Consider the following 17,729-nt stretch of genomic DNA (forward strand, 5'->3'; position numbering starts at 1 on the left):
TTTTGAAAACAATCTGATCCCTTGATGCAATTGCTAGTGCTACTTCTTTAACGATGTCATGCATTTTAACCTTCGCATTTATGCTGCCTTCAAGTAGTAGACATAATGCTTTCAAGGAATCAATCAACTCGTAAAATCTAACTCTTGCATCTTTTATGTAGTAACGTGCTTGAATATGCCCAGACCTATAGCACATTTCATCAAGTATTCATTTGATGATGAACTTATGACTCCACAGAGCAAGAAAAGTGCCTTCAGTTCATCATTCTCAAGATGATTGTAACTAAACTCCAGAGCCGAATAAATTATCCCATTCATTCCTTCCTTATCAACAGTCTTTAGTTGGTTTAAAGAATCCTTCCAAGAATTAATACTACCTTTATTTTTTAATGCTCTTGCCACTATCACTGTAAGGACAGGCAAGCCTGCACATTTTTGGGCCACTTGAATTGCCACGCTACGCAAATTATCATCTTTAACAACATCACCCACCATATCTTCAAACAAGCTCCAAGACTCATCTTCATTTAAAACATCTACCAAGAAGTCTTTTTGTGTCTCCATTTTTTGTAATATATCTAGATTCCTCGAAGTCAACAATAGTTTGCATCCCTTGTGATCCTTCAAAGAAATTCCTAGCTTATCTAAATCAAGTGTTGACCAAAGATCATCCAATATGACTAGGATACTTTTCTCACTTTTAATCCTTTGCCGGAGGCGACTTGCTCTTCCAACTATAGTTGTCTCTTCAAAGCGAAGGCCCAAAAAATCTGCAATTTCACGTTGAATTTTTTCTAGATCTGGAGTTTGGGATATATGAGCCATTACAACTTCATCAAACAAATTCTCATCTTTGACTTGTTTAGCAATTTCTTTAACTAGAGTGGTTTTTCCCACTCCACCAAGCCCATAGACCCCTACCTGGCTTAAGTTAGGGTCTTTTAGAGCCAAGACAATGTCCTCCTTCATTTTCTTTCTTGACTCAAGCTTCTCACTACTCGTAGCGGAAGTGGAGCCTACTCCTTCTAAAGCAGGCAAGTATCCAAGCGGTTTAATATTGTCTTTTCTTTGCATTACTTCATCAACGTTTCTAGACATTTTCTTTGCTTTTCTACTTAGTTGATGCCGTGACTTTAAATCAGGAAAAGGCCCCCTGCAGCAACCAGCATTACTATGATGAGGATCATCACTAAGTTTTTTGGCTGCTTCAATGGTTTCATCCACTTTCTCTAGCCAGTTCTTTACAGCATCATTAATTTGATATCCATTTCTTCTTTCTGCTTCCACTTCACGATTGATAGTTTCCTTTATGGTCTTGAGCTCCGCAAGCTGATCCTTGAGATTCGTGAAATTGTCTTTGTAGAAAATCAAATAACCCACTTGCCTTGCAATGGGTGCCACAGTGTAGTCTACTATCGGTTCTACAACTTTTTCAGCAATGGTACTTATGAGAGTCTCCATTCTTGTTTTCGGATTTAGCTGCGCAAGAACTCGAATATAAGATTAACTGATAATATAGGAATAGAAAACAGTGGAAGTGGACCCCCTCCTGCAAGTATCCTTATTACGATGTCTCACAATTGCGAAAATTTTAACCGTTGATTACATCCAAGAACTTCATTTACATCTATTTTCGGTTGCATCTCATCATATGTTATTACTCTTTTATTATCTTTTAAAAAATAACGGTTAAATAATACTAGTTAAAAATGTGACACCTTTGATATGACTTATCTCCCTTTTTAACCCTAAACTTTTAAAATTAAATAATTTTGCAAAGATTGATAATAAATTAATGAATAAAATATACCAACATTCCCTCTATTTTAACTTAATTAAAAATACCTCCCTTTTATTTTTCAAATATATAAAAATCTCATTTAGAATCAATAGTGGCAAAACACCAACCTCCCTTCTATTCTTTTTGGCCAAAAAAAAAAAACCTCTACTTTTAGAATTTCATTTTCATTCACTCAACTATTAACTATTAAGTTACATGGACAAAAATGCCGCTCTTTAAATATAGATATCGTCTACTATTAATTTACGTTATCCAAAAACAAATTTAATGCATATATTTAGTTTACCTTTTTTAATTCATATTTTTAATTTTTTATTTATGTAAACTTATTTATTTAATAATTTTTAAATTCTCAAATACATAAGTTAACTAAAATAATATTTTAAACATGTGTAAATAACCTTAATGAAATTGGGATTTAATAAGAGATAAATTATTTAATATATTTTTTTATTTTTATTTTTCTATCAAATAATATTCTATTAATCTTAGCATATTATTTATAAATTATATTAGCTAAAGTATATTTTTGGTCTCTAATTTTATATAAGATTTCAGTTTGGACCCTTTAATTTTATAAAGTACCTTTTCGATCATTTAACTGTAATGCTGTCAAAATCAAGTGATTACTTTTTGTGTCAATAATTGTTATTCTAAAATAATTAAATTTAATATGTCAACTTTTAAAAATATTTTTTAATATTGAAAAGTTTAATATAAAGATTTTTTGTTAACGAGACTCACTATATTAAAGTTAAAGGATCAAAAAGATACTTTATGAAATTAAATTATTAAAATAAAAATTTGTGTAAAGTTAAAAGATTAAATTTACACTTTAGTTAATTATAATTTTAAATATTATCATGATTAATTACTTAAAGTTGTTTAAATTGGAGGGAGAAAGAGTAGACAATTAGTTTTTAAGGGCATATTAATAATTTTAAAATTTTCAACTTAATTATAACTAAAAATTTAAATATTTTAGAATCTTTAAAGAAATATTTCGAAAGGCAGTATTATAAATTGAATTAAAATATAGGCTTTTAAAAAAAGAGGGAGGCCTCTATAATTTTAGCCAAAAAAGAGATCATTCTATTTATCTACTCTAGATTTTTTTTATTGAACAACTTTAACATACTTCGTTAAAAAAAAAAAAGAATAATTTTAACATTCAAATATTATTAAAATTCTATCACTACAAGTATTGTTATCGTGCTTTTTTGTACTTTACATTTTATTGTTTGAGTATTTGTCAATATATTTAAGTAGGAAGAAAATATTAAAATCATAACAAAAGTTTTCTAAAAACATTCTGTTATTATTTATCTATCTCGTGGATCGTATGAAAAAAATATGTAGTTATACTCATAATAAACACAAAACAAACGAAAAATTTTCATCGGAAATGACTAAATAATTTAATAAATTTTACAAGATTATGCTTTTCAATATGAAATAAATCTAACGAAATATTTAAATATTGAAGAAAAATAAAAAATTACGAGAAGTTTGATTGAATAGGTTAATTAAAAAAAAACTTATACAATTAGCCTTATATAATTAAGGTTAAATGATAAAAATATCCTAAAACTTTTTTTTTTACTGTGCCTGGCATCCTAATTTTTTTTTGAAGCATTTTTACCTCCAAAAATTCAAAAACATAACATTTTAGTCCTACCGTTAAAAATCACAAATGTTGACTGTAAATTGACCAGGATATTTTATGATTTTACTCTCCTTGTGTTTTTTGGTTTTCATTTTACAATTTGTTAAATGGATGATTTTTTTAAATATAAATATACTTGCTAATCTTACAAAGTCATTACACTTTATGAAGTTGTTAATCATCCTTTTGATATTTAATTGTGTTCTGAAGAACATACATGTAATTCTTTTTGTTGTAGTGGTATTTTCCATAAGCTATATATGATTTGATATGCATAGATAACATAAAGATGGGATAATTTATTCTACAGTCAGTTTTTTAATTTGGGAAAATCAATTGAAGGACCATTTAAATAAATTATTTGTAGATAATAACTAATATAAAATATATTGTTATTCAAATAAGAGCGTGAATTTAGTTTTTCTAAAATAAAACTTGTTATTAATCCTTGTTTATGATTAATTTATTTGAGTGGTCATTCAATGTCATTCTCTCTTTTAATTTTACTGAACTTACAATATTTTTTTTATAGAAAAGTGCAAAAGAAAGCTTACCTCTCGCTTCTCCTCTCCTCCACGGATACGTTTGCTCAACGTTTTTTAAGAAATCTGTTGACCAATTAAACTGAAGTGGCCAATGTTATAAGTTTATTGATCATTCAACTAATTTTCCGTTTTTTTAACACAAAAGAAAATAATAAACCTTGTGAAAAATGCATATGCTTCCTTTTTCAGTAAAAAAAAAAAAATGTGGTTGAGCTATTTGCGCGTTAACACCAGTTCTAATTTTAAGATTCTTTGTTCATTTACACAAATTTTTTCCCCAAATTTTTAACCGTGACTCGTATTTTTTGAACGAAAAGGGAATTCCATTCCAACAACAGTAAAAATGAAATAGAGAGCAACATCTAAACGAAATAACAATGATCCAAAATAACGAGAAAGCGATGGAAAAGACAAAAGCTGAAGCCAAAGCAACACACACGGATAAGCCCACACCCGATCAGTTACATTTTTCAATTATAGTTTTTTAAAATTGAAAAGTAAGAAAAGCATTATTCTTGTCGATGTTATTTTTCAAAATTTAATTGGTTGAGTAAGTGAAGGATGTAACCATAGCTCACATTTCTAATATGGATTTTTAGTTCCTATGCTTGAAGAAACCAGGGCCGAGACATGATTCTCCAAAGAAAAGTCCCGTTAAATCACAAGCCAAATATGCCTCAGAAATGCAGTATTACAACACAAAGTGACCTTTCGTTTGCTTCCATCTGAAAGTCATTGGCTATACACCAAACAAGACCTTGTCTTAGGTAAGAAACTTATATTTAAGTCAAAACTTTAAAAATTGAATTGTACCGAATTAAAATTTAAAAATTGAGTTTGAAATTTCAATTATTCCAAGAAGAGGTTTGTCCTTTTCATTTGGCTTCTTGGCACTCTCTTGTTCTTCCTTTCTAACATCTCATGTTGTTCCCCCTACCATTTGTTTTTAAATATTGTAGACATTACGTTGGCATTATGGAAGCTCTTGTACTAGGTTGCCCCTGGTTGATGCTTATTTTGGTCTCCCTAAGGTCGTCTAGTATAAGCTAAGCAGTCTCTCTCGTTTTCGGTAAACTTTGAAGCCTAATTTGGATGTAGAGAAGAGTAAAAAAGAAAATAATATAAGGTGGAAAGAAAACTATTAGATAAATTTTTTTTACTACTTTTCAGAGTTTTCCCTCCTACTTTTCTCTTCGCCTTGTTTCTCTCTCCATCCACACTAAAAATAAGATTATAAGTTATATGACACTCTGCGTTCAGACTGAGGTTACCTATTCCACCGTCAAGTAGTGTAGATGTGTGTGGCTGAAGAATGGGTCTCTTTTTTCTCTACGGTGAAAGGCTGAGATAAGTATAAAAAAAGAAGACAATAAATTATAACTAATGACATCTTTTATAAGTTTTATTAGTAACAAATTTATAGTTTTAACTTTTGAGGAACAAAAATTTACAAATAGGGATAACACGCCAAGTAACAACATCTAAACATTAAAGTAAAATATAGCAAGTGGCAACCGTATCCGAATAAGGAAATTATAAAACCTCCAGGATAAAGACGCCACTTCGTGACAAAAATATTTGAGACAATCAACAAGAAGGGCGTGTCGTGGCGTTCAGATGATAAAGCAACATTTCAATATTATATATATATATATATATATTAACAAGAGAGGATGGCGGGATGAAAAAAAATTAAGAGCGGTGGGATGATTTTTGCTGTGCTACTAATCAGATTTCATTTGACTTATATAAATTTCCTATTTTAAAATATTAAATTTTAAAATTTCAAAATATTCAAATCATTTTTCTTTCTGGCCAATATATATATATAGGATCTTATTAGACTATATCCAATACTCCAAGCGAACCAAATCTGAAAGTAACCTTACCCAATAGCCAATGCGAATGAGAGGTGATCGATGTTGGGGTTGTGTGGATGTTTAGCCGCCGATTTGAGTATCAAGTAAAGTTCTGTTGCTGGAAACCAAAGAGAGAAAATAATTAGTAAGCACAATAAACATATTCATATTCATATCACTTTTCTCCAAACGCAGAAATTAATAAATTTTAACCTTCAGAAGCCTTTACCTCTTTCACTTCACGATCAGCAACACCACTTCTCTTGCCTCTCACAAATGCAGACGTAGACAGTACCAAAACTTTGAGAGCACAATTTCCTTTTTTTGTTGATTGTTATATATGAAAGATCATAAGAAAACCCACGAATTTCATATACGCACAAGAACAACAGCAAGGAAAGAAATCTCCAAATCAACTTTTTCTCTCACAGTTCCGATGAGATGAAATACAGAAAGACAGTACAATAGTTTTTTTTTTTTTTTTTGAGACTGACAAGAAGATAACAACTCAAATTCAAACGAAAGAAGAGTGACAACAAAAGAGACTCATAAATGAAAAACACAAACTTTTTTTTTCTTTTTTGAAATTGTTTATGTGTATATATAAACTAGACACCCAGCAGAAAACCAAAGCCTCGAAACTGGATGGAGAAGAAGAGTAGCGATTTTTTTTTTTTTGGAAATATCAAAGCAAGCTTGATGAAACTATTGCTGAAAATGCAGGAAAGCAGGTTAAACTGAAAACTTGCAAGAGGAATGCAGAATGGTAGTCATGGAAACAAATGGCCGACGATTCTTTCTTTGAATGATTTGTATGTGAAGTTAGAAAGACACAGCACAAGAAATTGGAGGATCGGAACAGAGTGCTCAGAAAGCAGAGGACGAGGAGGCAGAAAAAATGAGATGCAATCAATCCCAATTTCCGTAAAAGGCTCCCACAAGACTTGCTTTTTCAAGGCAACGTCAATTCTCACTCTTCTATTATGGTGAGCAAACGACGAAAGCTAGGCTGGAAAAATATCAACATTGCAGTACTTAAAATAGGATTTTTCTTTTCCTTTTTTTTTCCCCCGACATGAGCAAATTATCTTCCTAATTTTAGGTCAAATAATAATATACATCTTAAATGTATTTATTATATAAACTATTTTTTCAATATTTAAAAATCATATAATTTGACATCTACTATTAATAAAAATTAATTTTAACCATTAATTAATTAAAAAATAATAGAAAATTATATCAAAATTATAGTAAATAACTAAAAAATTGTAATAAAAGATTCAAAAGTTACAAACAAGTATCAAAAGAATTACAAAAAGGATAAACAAAATTTTGATCATTTTCTATCATTTTTAGGTCAACTAAATATTAGAGTTAACTTTTGTTAACAACATTAGTTAAATTGTATCATTTTTAAAACTTAAAAAAATAATTTATATAATAAATAAGTTTATGGTCTATGGTGGTCTAAAGTTTAAAAGATAATTTACTCTTATTTTTATATAAAAATATCAATTAATAAAAAGAAATTAATTTACAGTGCATGAGTTTACAATAATTTTCAAGGAAAAAGAAGAGAATTTTAAGTCCTAAAAAATACTAAATGAAACAAAAGTAAAGTAATTAACAAGGACATGATGAATATCTTGCACCAAAAAAAACAAGTAAGAAGGCAATCAAATAATTTTCTTCCATAGCACTAAAATGTGACACCACACTTAACATAGGACACGCTTAAGACACTGTATTTAATATTTGCTTTGTAAGATGAGAGAAGAAATCCAAAAGTAAAAGAATTTTTTTATCTGTCTTTTCTTAAAAAAATTTATATTAGAAAAAGAAAATATTTTTTGTTCTATTTTTTTTTAAAATACATATATGTATAACTAAAAAAAGACAGTATTTTGCATGCTAAGATTGAAGATTTATTATAGCTCAACTTGGACGTCCAAAAGGGTTTGACTTCAAAGTTAGTTAAGCTACTGAGTAAAAAATAGTGATGATGGGCCTTTTTAATAATCTATTCTAAAAATAATTTTTTATTTTTTAAAATAAAAAAAATTAATAACATATTTTTAAAAAATATTTTGAAAAATAAAAAAAATATTATTTTAAAGAACAGAAAAATAAAAATAAATTTTAAGTGTTATGAAATTATTATTTTAAAAAATAAAAAAAATAAAAAGACACATATTTTGATCATTTTTTTATTCTCATAATATATTTTACAAAATATTAATTTTCAGAATAATAAAATAAAAACAATTTTAAAATACTTAATAAGATATTTTCTCTAATTAAAAGTATAAGATATTTTTTTTTATACAAGATGATAAAAAATATAAGACATTTTAAATTTTTCCAATTGTGAAGTTTTTTTAATACTCTTAATTAGAGTATAATTAATAAAGTTTTTTAATTAATATAATTTATTAAGTAAGGTTTTCTTTACTTGAGTGATTTGTACGTGAAGCTAGAAAGACACAGCACAAGAAATTGGAGGATCGGAACAGATTGCCCAGAAAGCAGAGGACGAAGAGGCAGTAAAAATGAGATGCAATCAATCCCTACTTCTGTTGCTGCAAGACTTGCTTTTTCCAAGTCAACAGCTAAATTCCCACTCTTTTCATTGTCGTCAAGAAGCGACAAAAGCCAGGCTGGAAAAAATCAACGTTGTACTGAAGACAGGCTTCGTTGCAGGCCTTGAAAATAGAAAAAATGACACTTTGAACCCAATACATTTTAATATTGTACTGCAGCTCTAGTGACCTTTATTGTAATTTTATTAAAAAATAGAAGTATAATTTTACCTTTATTTTAAAACTCAATTTATGCAAACCCTCGTCCACAGTACACAATATGATATCTAAAGATTATAGATAAGAATCCAAATAATTATAGAAAAAAAATAGCCTTTTCAGTCATTTTCAAATAAATTAATAGTTAAAATTAATTTTTATCAATAACAGTAACTAAATTGTATTGTTTTTAAAAGTTAAGAAAGCGATTTGCATAATAAATAAATTTAAAATCTGTAATGCTAGTGAATTTAAAGTTCAAGAATTAATTTACTCATTTACTCTTATTTTTTTATATAAAAATATCAATTAATAAAAAGAAATTAGTTGACAAGATGGAAGAGTTCTAAATCCTAAGAAATATTAAAGGAAATAAAAGCAAAGTAGTTAATAAACACATGAATATTTTGCACTAGTGGTAAAAAAAAGTAATGCTTTATAAGAAGGCAGTAAAATAATTTCCTTCAATAGCACTGAAATATAAGACCACACTTAACTTAGGATATGTGTTTGACCAAAAAAAAAAAAAGAACTTAGGATAGGTGATATTGTACTTAAGACATGCTTTGTAAGATTATAGAGTAACTTAAAAAAATAGAGCATTAAATTTTGCATGATAAAACTGAAGATTCATTTTGCCTCAACTTGCTGGTAGGAAGGGGTTTAACATTTTTTTTTTTTTTTTGGGGCAATAGGAAGGGGTTTAACTTTAAAGCTAACTAGCTAAGCTACCTAAGTGAAAAATAGTGATAATACCACTAATGCTTAACATAATATTATATTCCCTCTAGTTAAAAATACAATGCATTTTTTAGGTATAATGATAAAAAATATAAGTCACTTTGAATTTTTCAAACTATGAAGATTTTTTTAAAAAAATACCCTTAATTGGGGTATAATTAATGATATTTTTTAATTGATACAATTTATTAAATAAGGATAAATATAAAAAAATGTTTAATATTAAAGAAAAATAATGAATTCATTGGAGTTATAGGTCAAAAGTGGCAAAATCACTAAATTGTTGAACTTGTTTTAATAAGTATTTGTGCATAAAAAATGTGTGTGTGTGTCATGAAACTATAAAATAAGTATATATATTATATAAATATTAATAAAAAATAAAATATTTGTATAAATATACATATACTCTCTTTGATCTTATTTGTAAGTCAAATATTTTCATTGGAACTAACAAAAATCTTAAACCTTATTAACTATGCCTAAAAATTCAACAAGTTTCTAACTTTACCTCTATCAAATATACATATTTTAAAAATAAAATAATCTAACATTTAACATACATACAAAGTGATAAAATCAAAGTTCAAATTCTCATTAAAAAAAGTGTTCACATTTAGTGTTAGACTATGCTTTGAATAAAATTATCTCTAATAAAAAGATATGTGTGAGCAATAAAAAATAATAATAACCTTCAAAATATCTAATAGAGACAAAAAGATAAAAATGAATTCAATAATTACTAAAGTGTCTAATAAATATGACCAAAATAAATAACATTTCTCATGCTTGGCTTACCTCCTCCCACCCTTTATTAAAAATCTAGATAGTCCAAATTAAATATTAATATTAATATTAATTTTATATTTATTAAAATAGAAAAATATAAATTTTTTTATTAAATCTAATCAGCAATATGGATAGTACATGTTTAATATGGAAGTCCAAATTTAATATTAAAATTTTTTATAATACTAATATTAAACATGCACTATCTATAATATATATATAGATAGCCAATTTATAAAAATAAAAAATATTATTAAATCCAATCACTAGGTCTAGACAAATATAGATAGTGCAAATTTAATATTAAAATTTTTTATAATTTTTATATTAAATTTGCTATGTTTGGATTATATATGGATAATTAAATTTTAAAAATTTAATATTAAATTTGGACCACTTATATTAAATTTAGACTATCCAAATATTTAATAAAATTTTTATAAATATAAAAAATATATTTAATAAATTTGAACAGTTTAAATTTAATAAGAAATGTGAGGAGGTTGAGAGGAGGGAAGCCAAGTTCCTCTTTATCTGTCCTATAAATATAACTAAAGAAATAGAAAAAAATTGTTATCATATTAAAATGTTTTTAAATAATTTAAAATTAGTAAATATTTATTTGAGAAATAGATCATATAAAATAGTATATGTTGATTGATATTTATATACATATGTGTGTAACTAAAAAAGATAGAGTATTAAATTTTGCAAAATAAATTTGAAGATTCATTTAGCTCAACTTGCATACAAGAAGGGGTTTATTCCCTATTAAAAATATAAAATATTTTTTTAGATAAAATGTTAAAAAAATAAGATACTTTAAAATTTTCAAACTTCTAAAAATATCTTTAATTGATATATAATTAATAAAAAATTTTAATTGAGACAATCTATTAACAAATTTATTGAAATCATGATTCGGTTAAAATATATTATAATATCAAACGGAGGAAGTGATAAGTGGCACGCAACGGCAAGAATGACTAAAAGGAGGCTTATTTGCACCCAACTTATCATGAAGAGTGCGCACAATAGTGCCTTAGAGCCTATTTAAAAACTTATTTTAAAAATAATTTTTTATTCTTGAAAACAAAAAATAAAAAAATTATTTGATAAAATATTTTTAAAAAATATTTTGAAGAATAAAAAAATAAAATATTATTTTAAAAAACAAAAAAATAGAAACATCTTTTATGGCTCCTTTGGTAAAGTGGAATTGGAATGGGAGAAGTGGAAGTGAAACTCTAAAAATTGAATGTTTGGCACACCGGAGTCCACTTCTCAAGGGAAGTCAGTTCCATAAAAAACGTTAGAACTCAATTCCTTACCCATACCTATGGAACTCAGTTCCTTCATCAATTCCTTCCTCATTTTCCATCCTTGTCCCCAAGTTTGTTGACGAAGTGGTAGCCTGGTCGGTGTGGTTTGTTTTGGGGGACTGGGGAAGCGGTACGTGTGGTCTTTGTTAATGTGGCGTCAGTTTATAGATAGGCTTTTATCAAGACTTCCAGGAAAGGAGAAAACGCGGTGGGAAAGTTGGCAGACATTTGATGACCCTGCCACAACACAAATAATTGGAGAAGACTGGATTTTAACGTAACTTAAAATCTGGTGTCTTCTATAAAATAATTGAGTTAGGCAATTTATAATTCAGTTTGGTCCTGTTGTAATTTAAAATTAACAAGATTAAACTTGATTTATAAGACTAAGAGATTAATCCTAATAATTTAATACTCACTTAGTTTTTTTTTTTTATGAAAGAGATAACAATTCATTTTATCCTGATAAACTCAATTAAAAAAATAAAAATACTTATAATAAAAAAAATCAATAACAATCTCTAACAACAATAACAACAAACTTCAGCAGCATGTTTACGTATGTTACAACAACAAGCTAGTAATAAACTAAATTAAAATTATATTAAATAAAAGGGTGAAATGCGAATGAAAAAAACGCTACATTCAAATTTAAAATCATTCAAATATATTAAAAATAATTAAAATTACAGTAAAATAATTTTATAGGATCAGACTGAGTGGTTTGAGAGCTTAATCTCTTACCCAATTCAATCAAAAAATTAGTCTGATTTTTTTAGTTTTTTAAGTCTTTCAGACTGATTTTTTTATTGAACTGGACAAGATCAAACTTTTTTGAATTGGATATAACTAAACTTTTGTACAGCCCTACTATCAAAGTTTCAGAGAGAAGCCTCTCCTCCACGCCTTCCCTCCACTTTTGAGAGAATTTAAACAATTTATATTTAATGTATTAATTTTTATTTTATATTTATTAAAATAAAAATTTTATAAAAAATTATAAATTTTTTTAAATAAATCTACTTATTAGTTCAATTAAAATGTTAAAAAATTGAATTAAAGTATTATTGTAATCAATCTTTAACATGTGAAAAAATTTGGTTTATCTTGTGAAAATAATATGCAATTTAATGAAGGGTAACTTAAAAAAATATAATAAATAATAATTTTGTTTGAATTTTGAACTCTAATTTTATGTAGATTTGTTTCTTGAATCCCACAGAGAAATTCTTAATTACTGCCCTCAATGTACTGTGTCACTTATACTCTCTTTGATAAAAATACATCTTGTCCCATCATTTTTATCTACAACTCGTTTGATTAATAATACTTCAGTATTTATATTTTTTAATGTGAAAAACCAGCATTCCCTGGTACTAACACCATCCCCTTAATAGTTCTTTTCTTTAAAATGTACAAGCCAATTTAAAACATAAAAAATTAAGATATAAACTAGTTAAAATTATTTTATTAATACATTTAAATTAGACTATTCTATCTTATACTCCCTCCATTTAAAAATATAAGGCATTTTTTTAGGGGTTGAATGTTAAAAAATATAAGACATTTTAAGTATTTCAAAGTGTAATTATTGCTCTTTTTTCAAAAGTGCCCCCTATAAATAAATTATTTTATATTTATTTTAGAGTAGGGGTAAATATAACAAGATAATATTACTTTAAAAATAAGTAATTGTTTTATTAGATGTATAAAATAGTGGAAGAATAAACTCTTTTTATTCAAAAGAAAAGGGAAGAATTTCAATTAAGGATCATGGAAGAGAGATGTTTACCCGTGGTTCCAAAAATTAAAAATTAAAAATTCTCTACAAGATTTCTAGACTTAACTGAAATAAAATGGGTGGTTGAAAAAATTGAAATGCCCTTCTACAAATTAACAAGTACTTGATCACCACCTAACTTTACTTGTTAATTATTTACTTGTACTTGTTAATTCCTTAATAGTACTTATTAAATAGTTAACTAGTTAATTTTGTGATTCTATACTCTTAAGAACATCACTTATTAATTTCATAACTTTATTTATTAATTTATTAACATGACTTGTTAACTACTTAACTTGACTTGTGAATCCTTTATTAGACTTGTTCACTCAATTTGACAAAAAAACATCATCATTATTTGTTAATTTTCTTATTTCACTTAAGTTATCAATATGAGTTGTAAATTACTTCACTTCATTTATTAATAATTATACTAATATCAGTTGTTAATTATCTAACTTTTACTTGTTAATTACTAATATCAGTTGTAAATTACATAACTTATCAATAATCATACTAGTTCAATCATTTTGTCTTAAATGAAGAATAATTAGTTATTAATTGTTTAACTTTACTTGTTAATTTACTAATATTAATTGTCAATCATTTTTTTCTTTCTTTTGCAAAAGGGTATTTCAATTTTTTCAACCACCCATTTTATTTCACTTTAGTCCAGAAATACTGGAGAGAATTTTTCATTTTTTTTTGGGACCCACTGATAAATATATCTCTTCCATGATCCTTAATTGAAATTATATCTAACATAATTTTTATCAGGTATTTGCCACACCTTAAAGTTGAAATATTACAAATCCAACATGCTGCACATTAGGGCATCTTAAAGCTCGACTCCTATTTTTAATACCTTCAAAAAACGCAATCAGGTCTTCTTCTGCATTAATCCCAAAGAAAGAAGGTGGGTTTAACTTCATAAATTCAGACAATTTAATTGCATGATTTTCCTCTTGCATATCATGTGCAAAGGGGCAATTTAATTCAAATTGAGAACTTATTTGTTCAGCTTCAAAAAGAATATTTTGAAGAGATCTAAGGGTTTGACCATCTCTAATTCTAATTCTAATTCTACCTTGACGTTGTCTTTTGCCCTTTAAGGGCATATCATTAGGCAAAAAGGTTCTACTTAAAACCCTATTGCTAATAGAGCTTTTAGTAGATACTTAATGTCTAGGTGGCATTCTCACTAATCAAGGGAACATAAGAAGTGTTAGTTCAACAAAATAAAACTTATATATTAAGAGAAATAAGAAACAATAAAGGAAACGACATCCAAGACTCTCTAAAAGGCCTTCAATAATGCCTCATTTATAATTATGTTTGAGTTCATAATGATAATTGAGACTCCATTAAAATGTCCTTACTCCACATAGTTATAAAAAAACTTAAGTTCTGATACTAATCTATCACACTCCAAAAATAGAGGGTGACCAGCCCTAGATGTAAACCACCATACATCCCTTAACCCTTGAATCAAGTTATTTTTCCATGATTAAATTATAATTATGTTTATATTAAATTATAACATGCGTAAACAATTTTGTATTAATAAAATTTTTAATATTTTTATAAAAATTTCGACAAAACCTCCTTTATAAATAAGATTTTTTAAAAACTCTACAACACAATATTTTTACACAAAATATTATTTTAATCAAGAACTCAGCTCCTTCGAGCTAGCAATAGAATATATACAACAAAATAAATAACCCAACCATAGACTATGTGAAGCACCTAAAAATAAGGTTACAAAATAAAATTTCATAATTTAAAACTCTACATCAAAAGAAAGCTTCATTCTTAACTCTTCCAATTTTGGTTTGTAATAAACCCCCCCAATATTCATTAGCAATAGTATCGGTTATACTATTTGAGACTAAAATTATTTTCAATAAATTCCCAATAATAAAATTAAAAGAATATAAATAAATAAATTGCAACAGTTATGTAAAGTAAGGAGAAATATTATAATATAATAACATCATTGAATTAAAAAGTCCATGCAACTTCAAAATCATTAACTTCTAGATTTATAATGACAAGGAAACTATGACACTTGGTCTTAAGAAGTCAAATAAATAAGTAAAATAAATAGAAACATTTATTAATTAAAGTCAATGAAATGTGTATTTCACAAATCCAACAATAATAAAATAATAATATGAGGACTTTATAGAATAAGTAACAAACATGACCATACAATCCATAAGGTAACTAACCAGACATGGCCGAAGCTACGAAATAGACGTGGACACATAATTCACGAGAGTAACTAACTAGATGCGGTCGAAGTTACAAAATAAACGTAGGTATAAGACTCACGAATAATGAATGTGAGAACAAAGCTTACGAAAATTAAATTAGCTAGTAATTGATCAAGGCACGCTAAAGGTTATTGAAACTATCATTAATAACCAATGTTTTGTATATAGTCTCTTTTTAAATTCACTTTTAGATATGCAAGAAAGTCATTACTTTTAAAATATAATTTCTCTTCTTAATATCAAACTCGCATGAAACTTATAAAAACATTAATATTTTTAAATATAAAAATTCATAATTAATACCTCATAAACTGTTTACCAATTTTTAAAGTTGGCTTTATCAAATAAAGAACTATTAGAATTTATAAAAGCATTTTTATCTATCTAAAAAGTATAAGTCATGACTTCAAGAAATAAAATAATTTAATTAATAAAAGTAGTTAGTGCAAGAAAAATATATATAAATACCTGTAAATTGTTAAAAATAATATTTTGATAAAAAAATTTTTTTTAATATATAAATTGATTGAGATGTTATTCACTTACCTGATAAATCTTTTCAACTTTTATAGCTTATTTCTCATCACTTTTATCAAGATCCTCTTCCTCTGAACACCCTATATGAATATATTTATATACATGCAAAAATTTAAATCAATCAAGGCAACCCCAATCAACTGCAACAGTAAATATTTAAAAACACCAAAATCTATATTTTAAAAGCTTCTCTAATTTCATGATTACCTTATATGAATACTCCTCTTATTTAACATATTTAGTGTACTTCTATTTTCAACTTCTATAACATACACATCCAAAAATTTTAATCATATATAATCTTTCAATTATTCCATAATTCTTTTATTGCGTGTTACATCGAACACCTAATATACATCTCAGAATTAAATCATAAAACAATACTATGATTTATAAATTATCAATCATAAACTCTTAACAATCCAATTAATCTCTCAATAACATAGGTAAATTTTTTTTTATAATATTTGATTCAAATTCATAGATGAACAACACCCAAACCAATTTATATTTCTTACAAGATCCAACAAAGTTATAGAAAAATATCCACTCAAATATCTTCTTTTACCATTTCCAAGTTAAATTCATAAAACAATAGCATGCCAACCAATTATATCTTTCAAAGAATTTAATAAAATTTTAATAAATACACAATCAAGCAACTCTCTCTCACAAGCATTTTAAAGTAACCACCAAATTTCATGTCTAGGTTTCTCTATCTCAAACTTATCCTAACCAATTCTTTAACACCATCCAATTCAAACAAAATTAATTTAACTTAAAAACTCTGACCATACTTATCATGATGATACTTTCAATGCATAAATTTCAGTTTAATTCCATTCTTCCCTTCCCCTCAACAGTCACGGACAGCAGCAGAACTTGGAAGAAAAATTTGCTAATTTCAACAATGTTACATCACTCCTCACACTCACAGATCAATCAAGGGAAAGTACAAGAGATGAAAGCTGCTTATTTCAGATGAACCCATGACACACGAAGAGGGAAAAGAAAACAGAGCCTCAACTGAACAGGGGAAGGGAAAGAGAACTTGACAAAAGCAGAGGAAGGAGAAATCACATAGCAAGAGCGGTACCTACGGTGATGCACGGACAGTGGAAGAACAAAGAGGAAATTTTAGACCACCCATGACCTCCGCAGCTGCGATGGACAACAACGATATAGAGGAAGGATGAATGGATTATCGGTTCAGATGTTGAATGGCAGAGCGATAGTGAGACACTATGACCTTGAGCACTCACGCCGGTGACGGAAGCTGCAACCGAAGAGGCAAAGGACGGAGAATGACGGTGGAGGTTGAGAAGGAATAGGATGGAAGATGCAAAGGGTTTTTTGGGTCGAAATCCTTCGATTTTCGTTAAAGGAGAAATTTGGAAGAAAATAGTAAAAAAAATCTGATGCTATTTTATTTTATTATGAAGTTTGGTAATTCCACTGAGGTTTGAAATAAAATAAAATGTCCTCATGACATGGTAGGATTCGAACTAGGGGCCTCTTAGCAATTCTATTCCTATATATATACATATATATCTCATTAAAATACTCTACTATCAATTTAAATTGTAATTAAATTTTTGGTCATTAC

General features: G+C 27.1%; 1 protein-coding gene across 5 annotated transcripts; it reads right to left on the reverse strand.

Moving 5' to 3' along the window:
- Positions 1–149: 149 nt before the first annotated feature.
- Positions 150–6,796, reverse strand: LOC129288189 (probable disease resistance protein At4g27220). 5 transcript variants are annotated; one of them, XM_054924648.1, is made up of 4 exons: positions 6,101–6,796; positions 5,902–5,983; positions 4,022–4,091; positions 150–1,479 (listed from the first exon to the last, which is right to left on the reverse strand). In XM_054924648.1, the coding sequence occupies exon 4, from the start codon at positions 1,459–1,461 to the stop codon at positions 154–156; it is 1,308 nt and encodes a 435-aa protein (XP_054780623.1). In that variant the 5' UTR covers positions 1,462–1,479; positions 4,022–4,091; positions 5,902–5,983; positions 6,101–6,796; the 3' UTR covers positions 150–153. The 5 variants fall into 5 exon arrangements, 3 of the variants coding, with proteins under 3 accessions (XP_054780623.1, XP_054780621.1, XP_054780622.1); XM_054924646.1 differs by having other exon boundaries at positions 5,902–5,989; XM_054924647.1 differs by having other exon boundaries at positions 5,902–5,989; positions 6,085–6,796.
- Positions 6,797–17,729: the final 10,933 nt, after the last annotated feature.

The sequence above is a fragment of the Prosopis cineraria genome, unplaced genomic scaffold (genome assembly GCF_029017545.1).
Source record: "Prosopis cineraria cultivar Desert tree isolate PC_DT_omini unplaced genomic scaffold, ASM2901754v1 PC12, whole genome shotgun sequence".
Lineage (NCBI taxonomy): Eukaryota > Viridiplantae > Streptophyta > Magnoliopsida > Fabales > Fabaceae > Prosopis > Prosopis cineraria.

Coding starts and splice junctions, on each gene's coding strand:
- LOC129288189 (XM_054924648.1), bottom strand. CDS start 1,461: ATGGAGACTCTCATAAGTACCATTGCTGAAAAAGTTGTAGAACCGATA.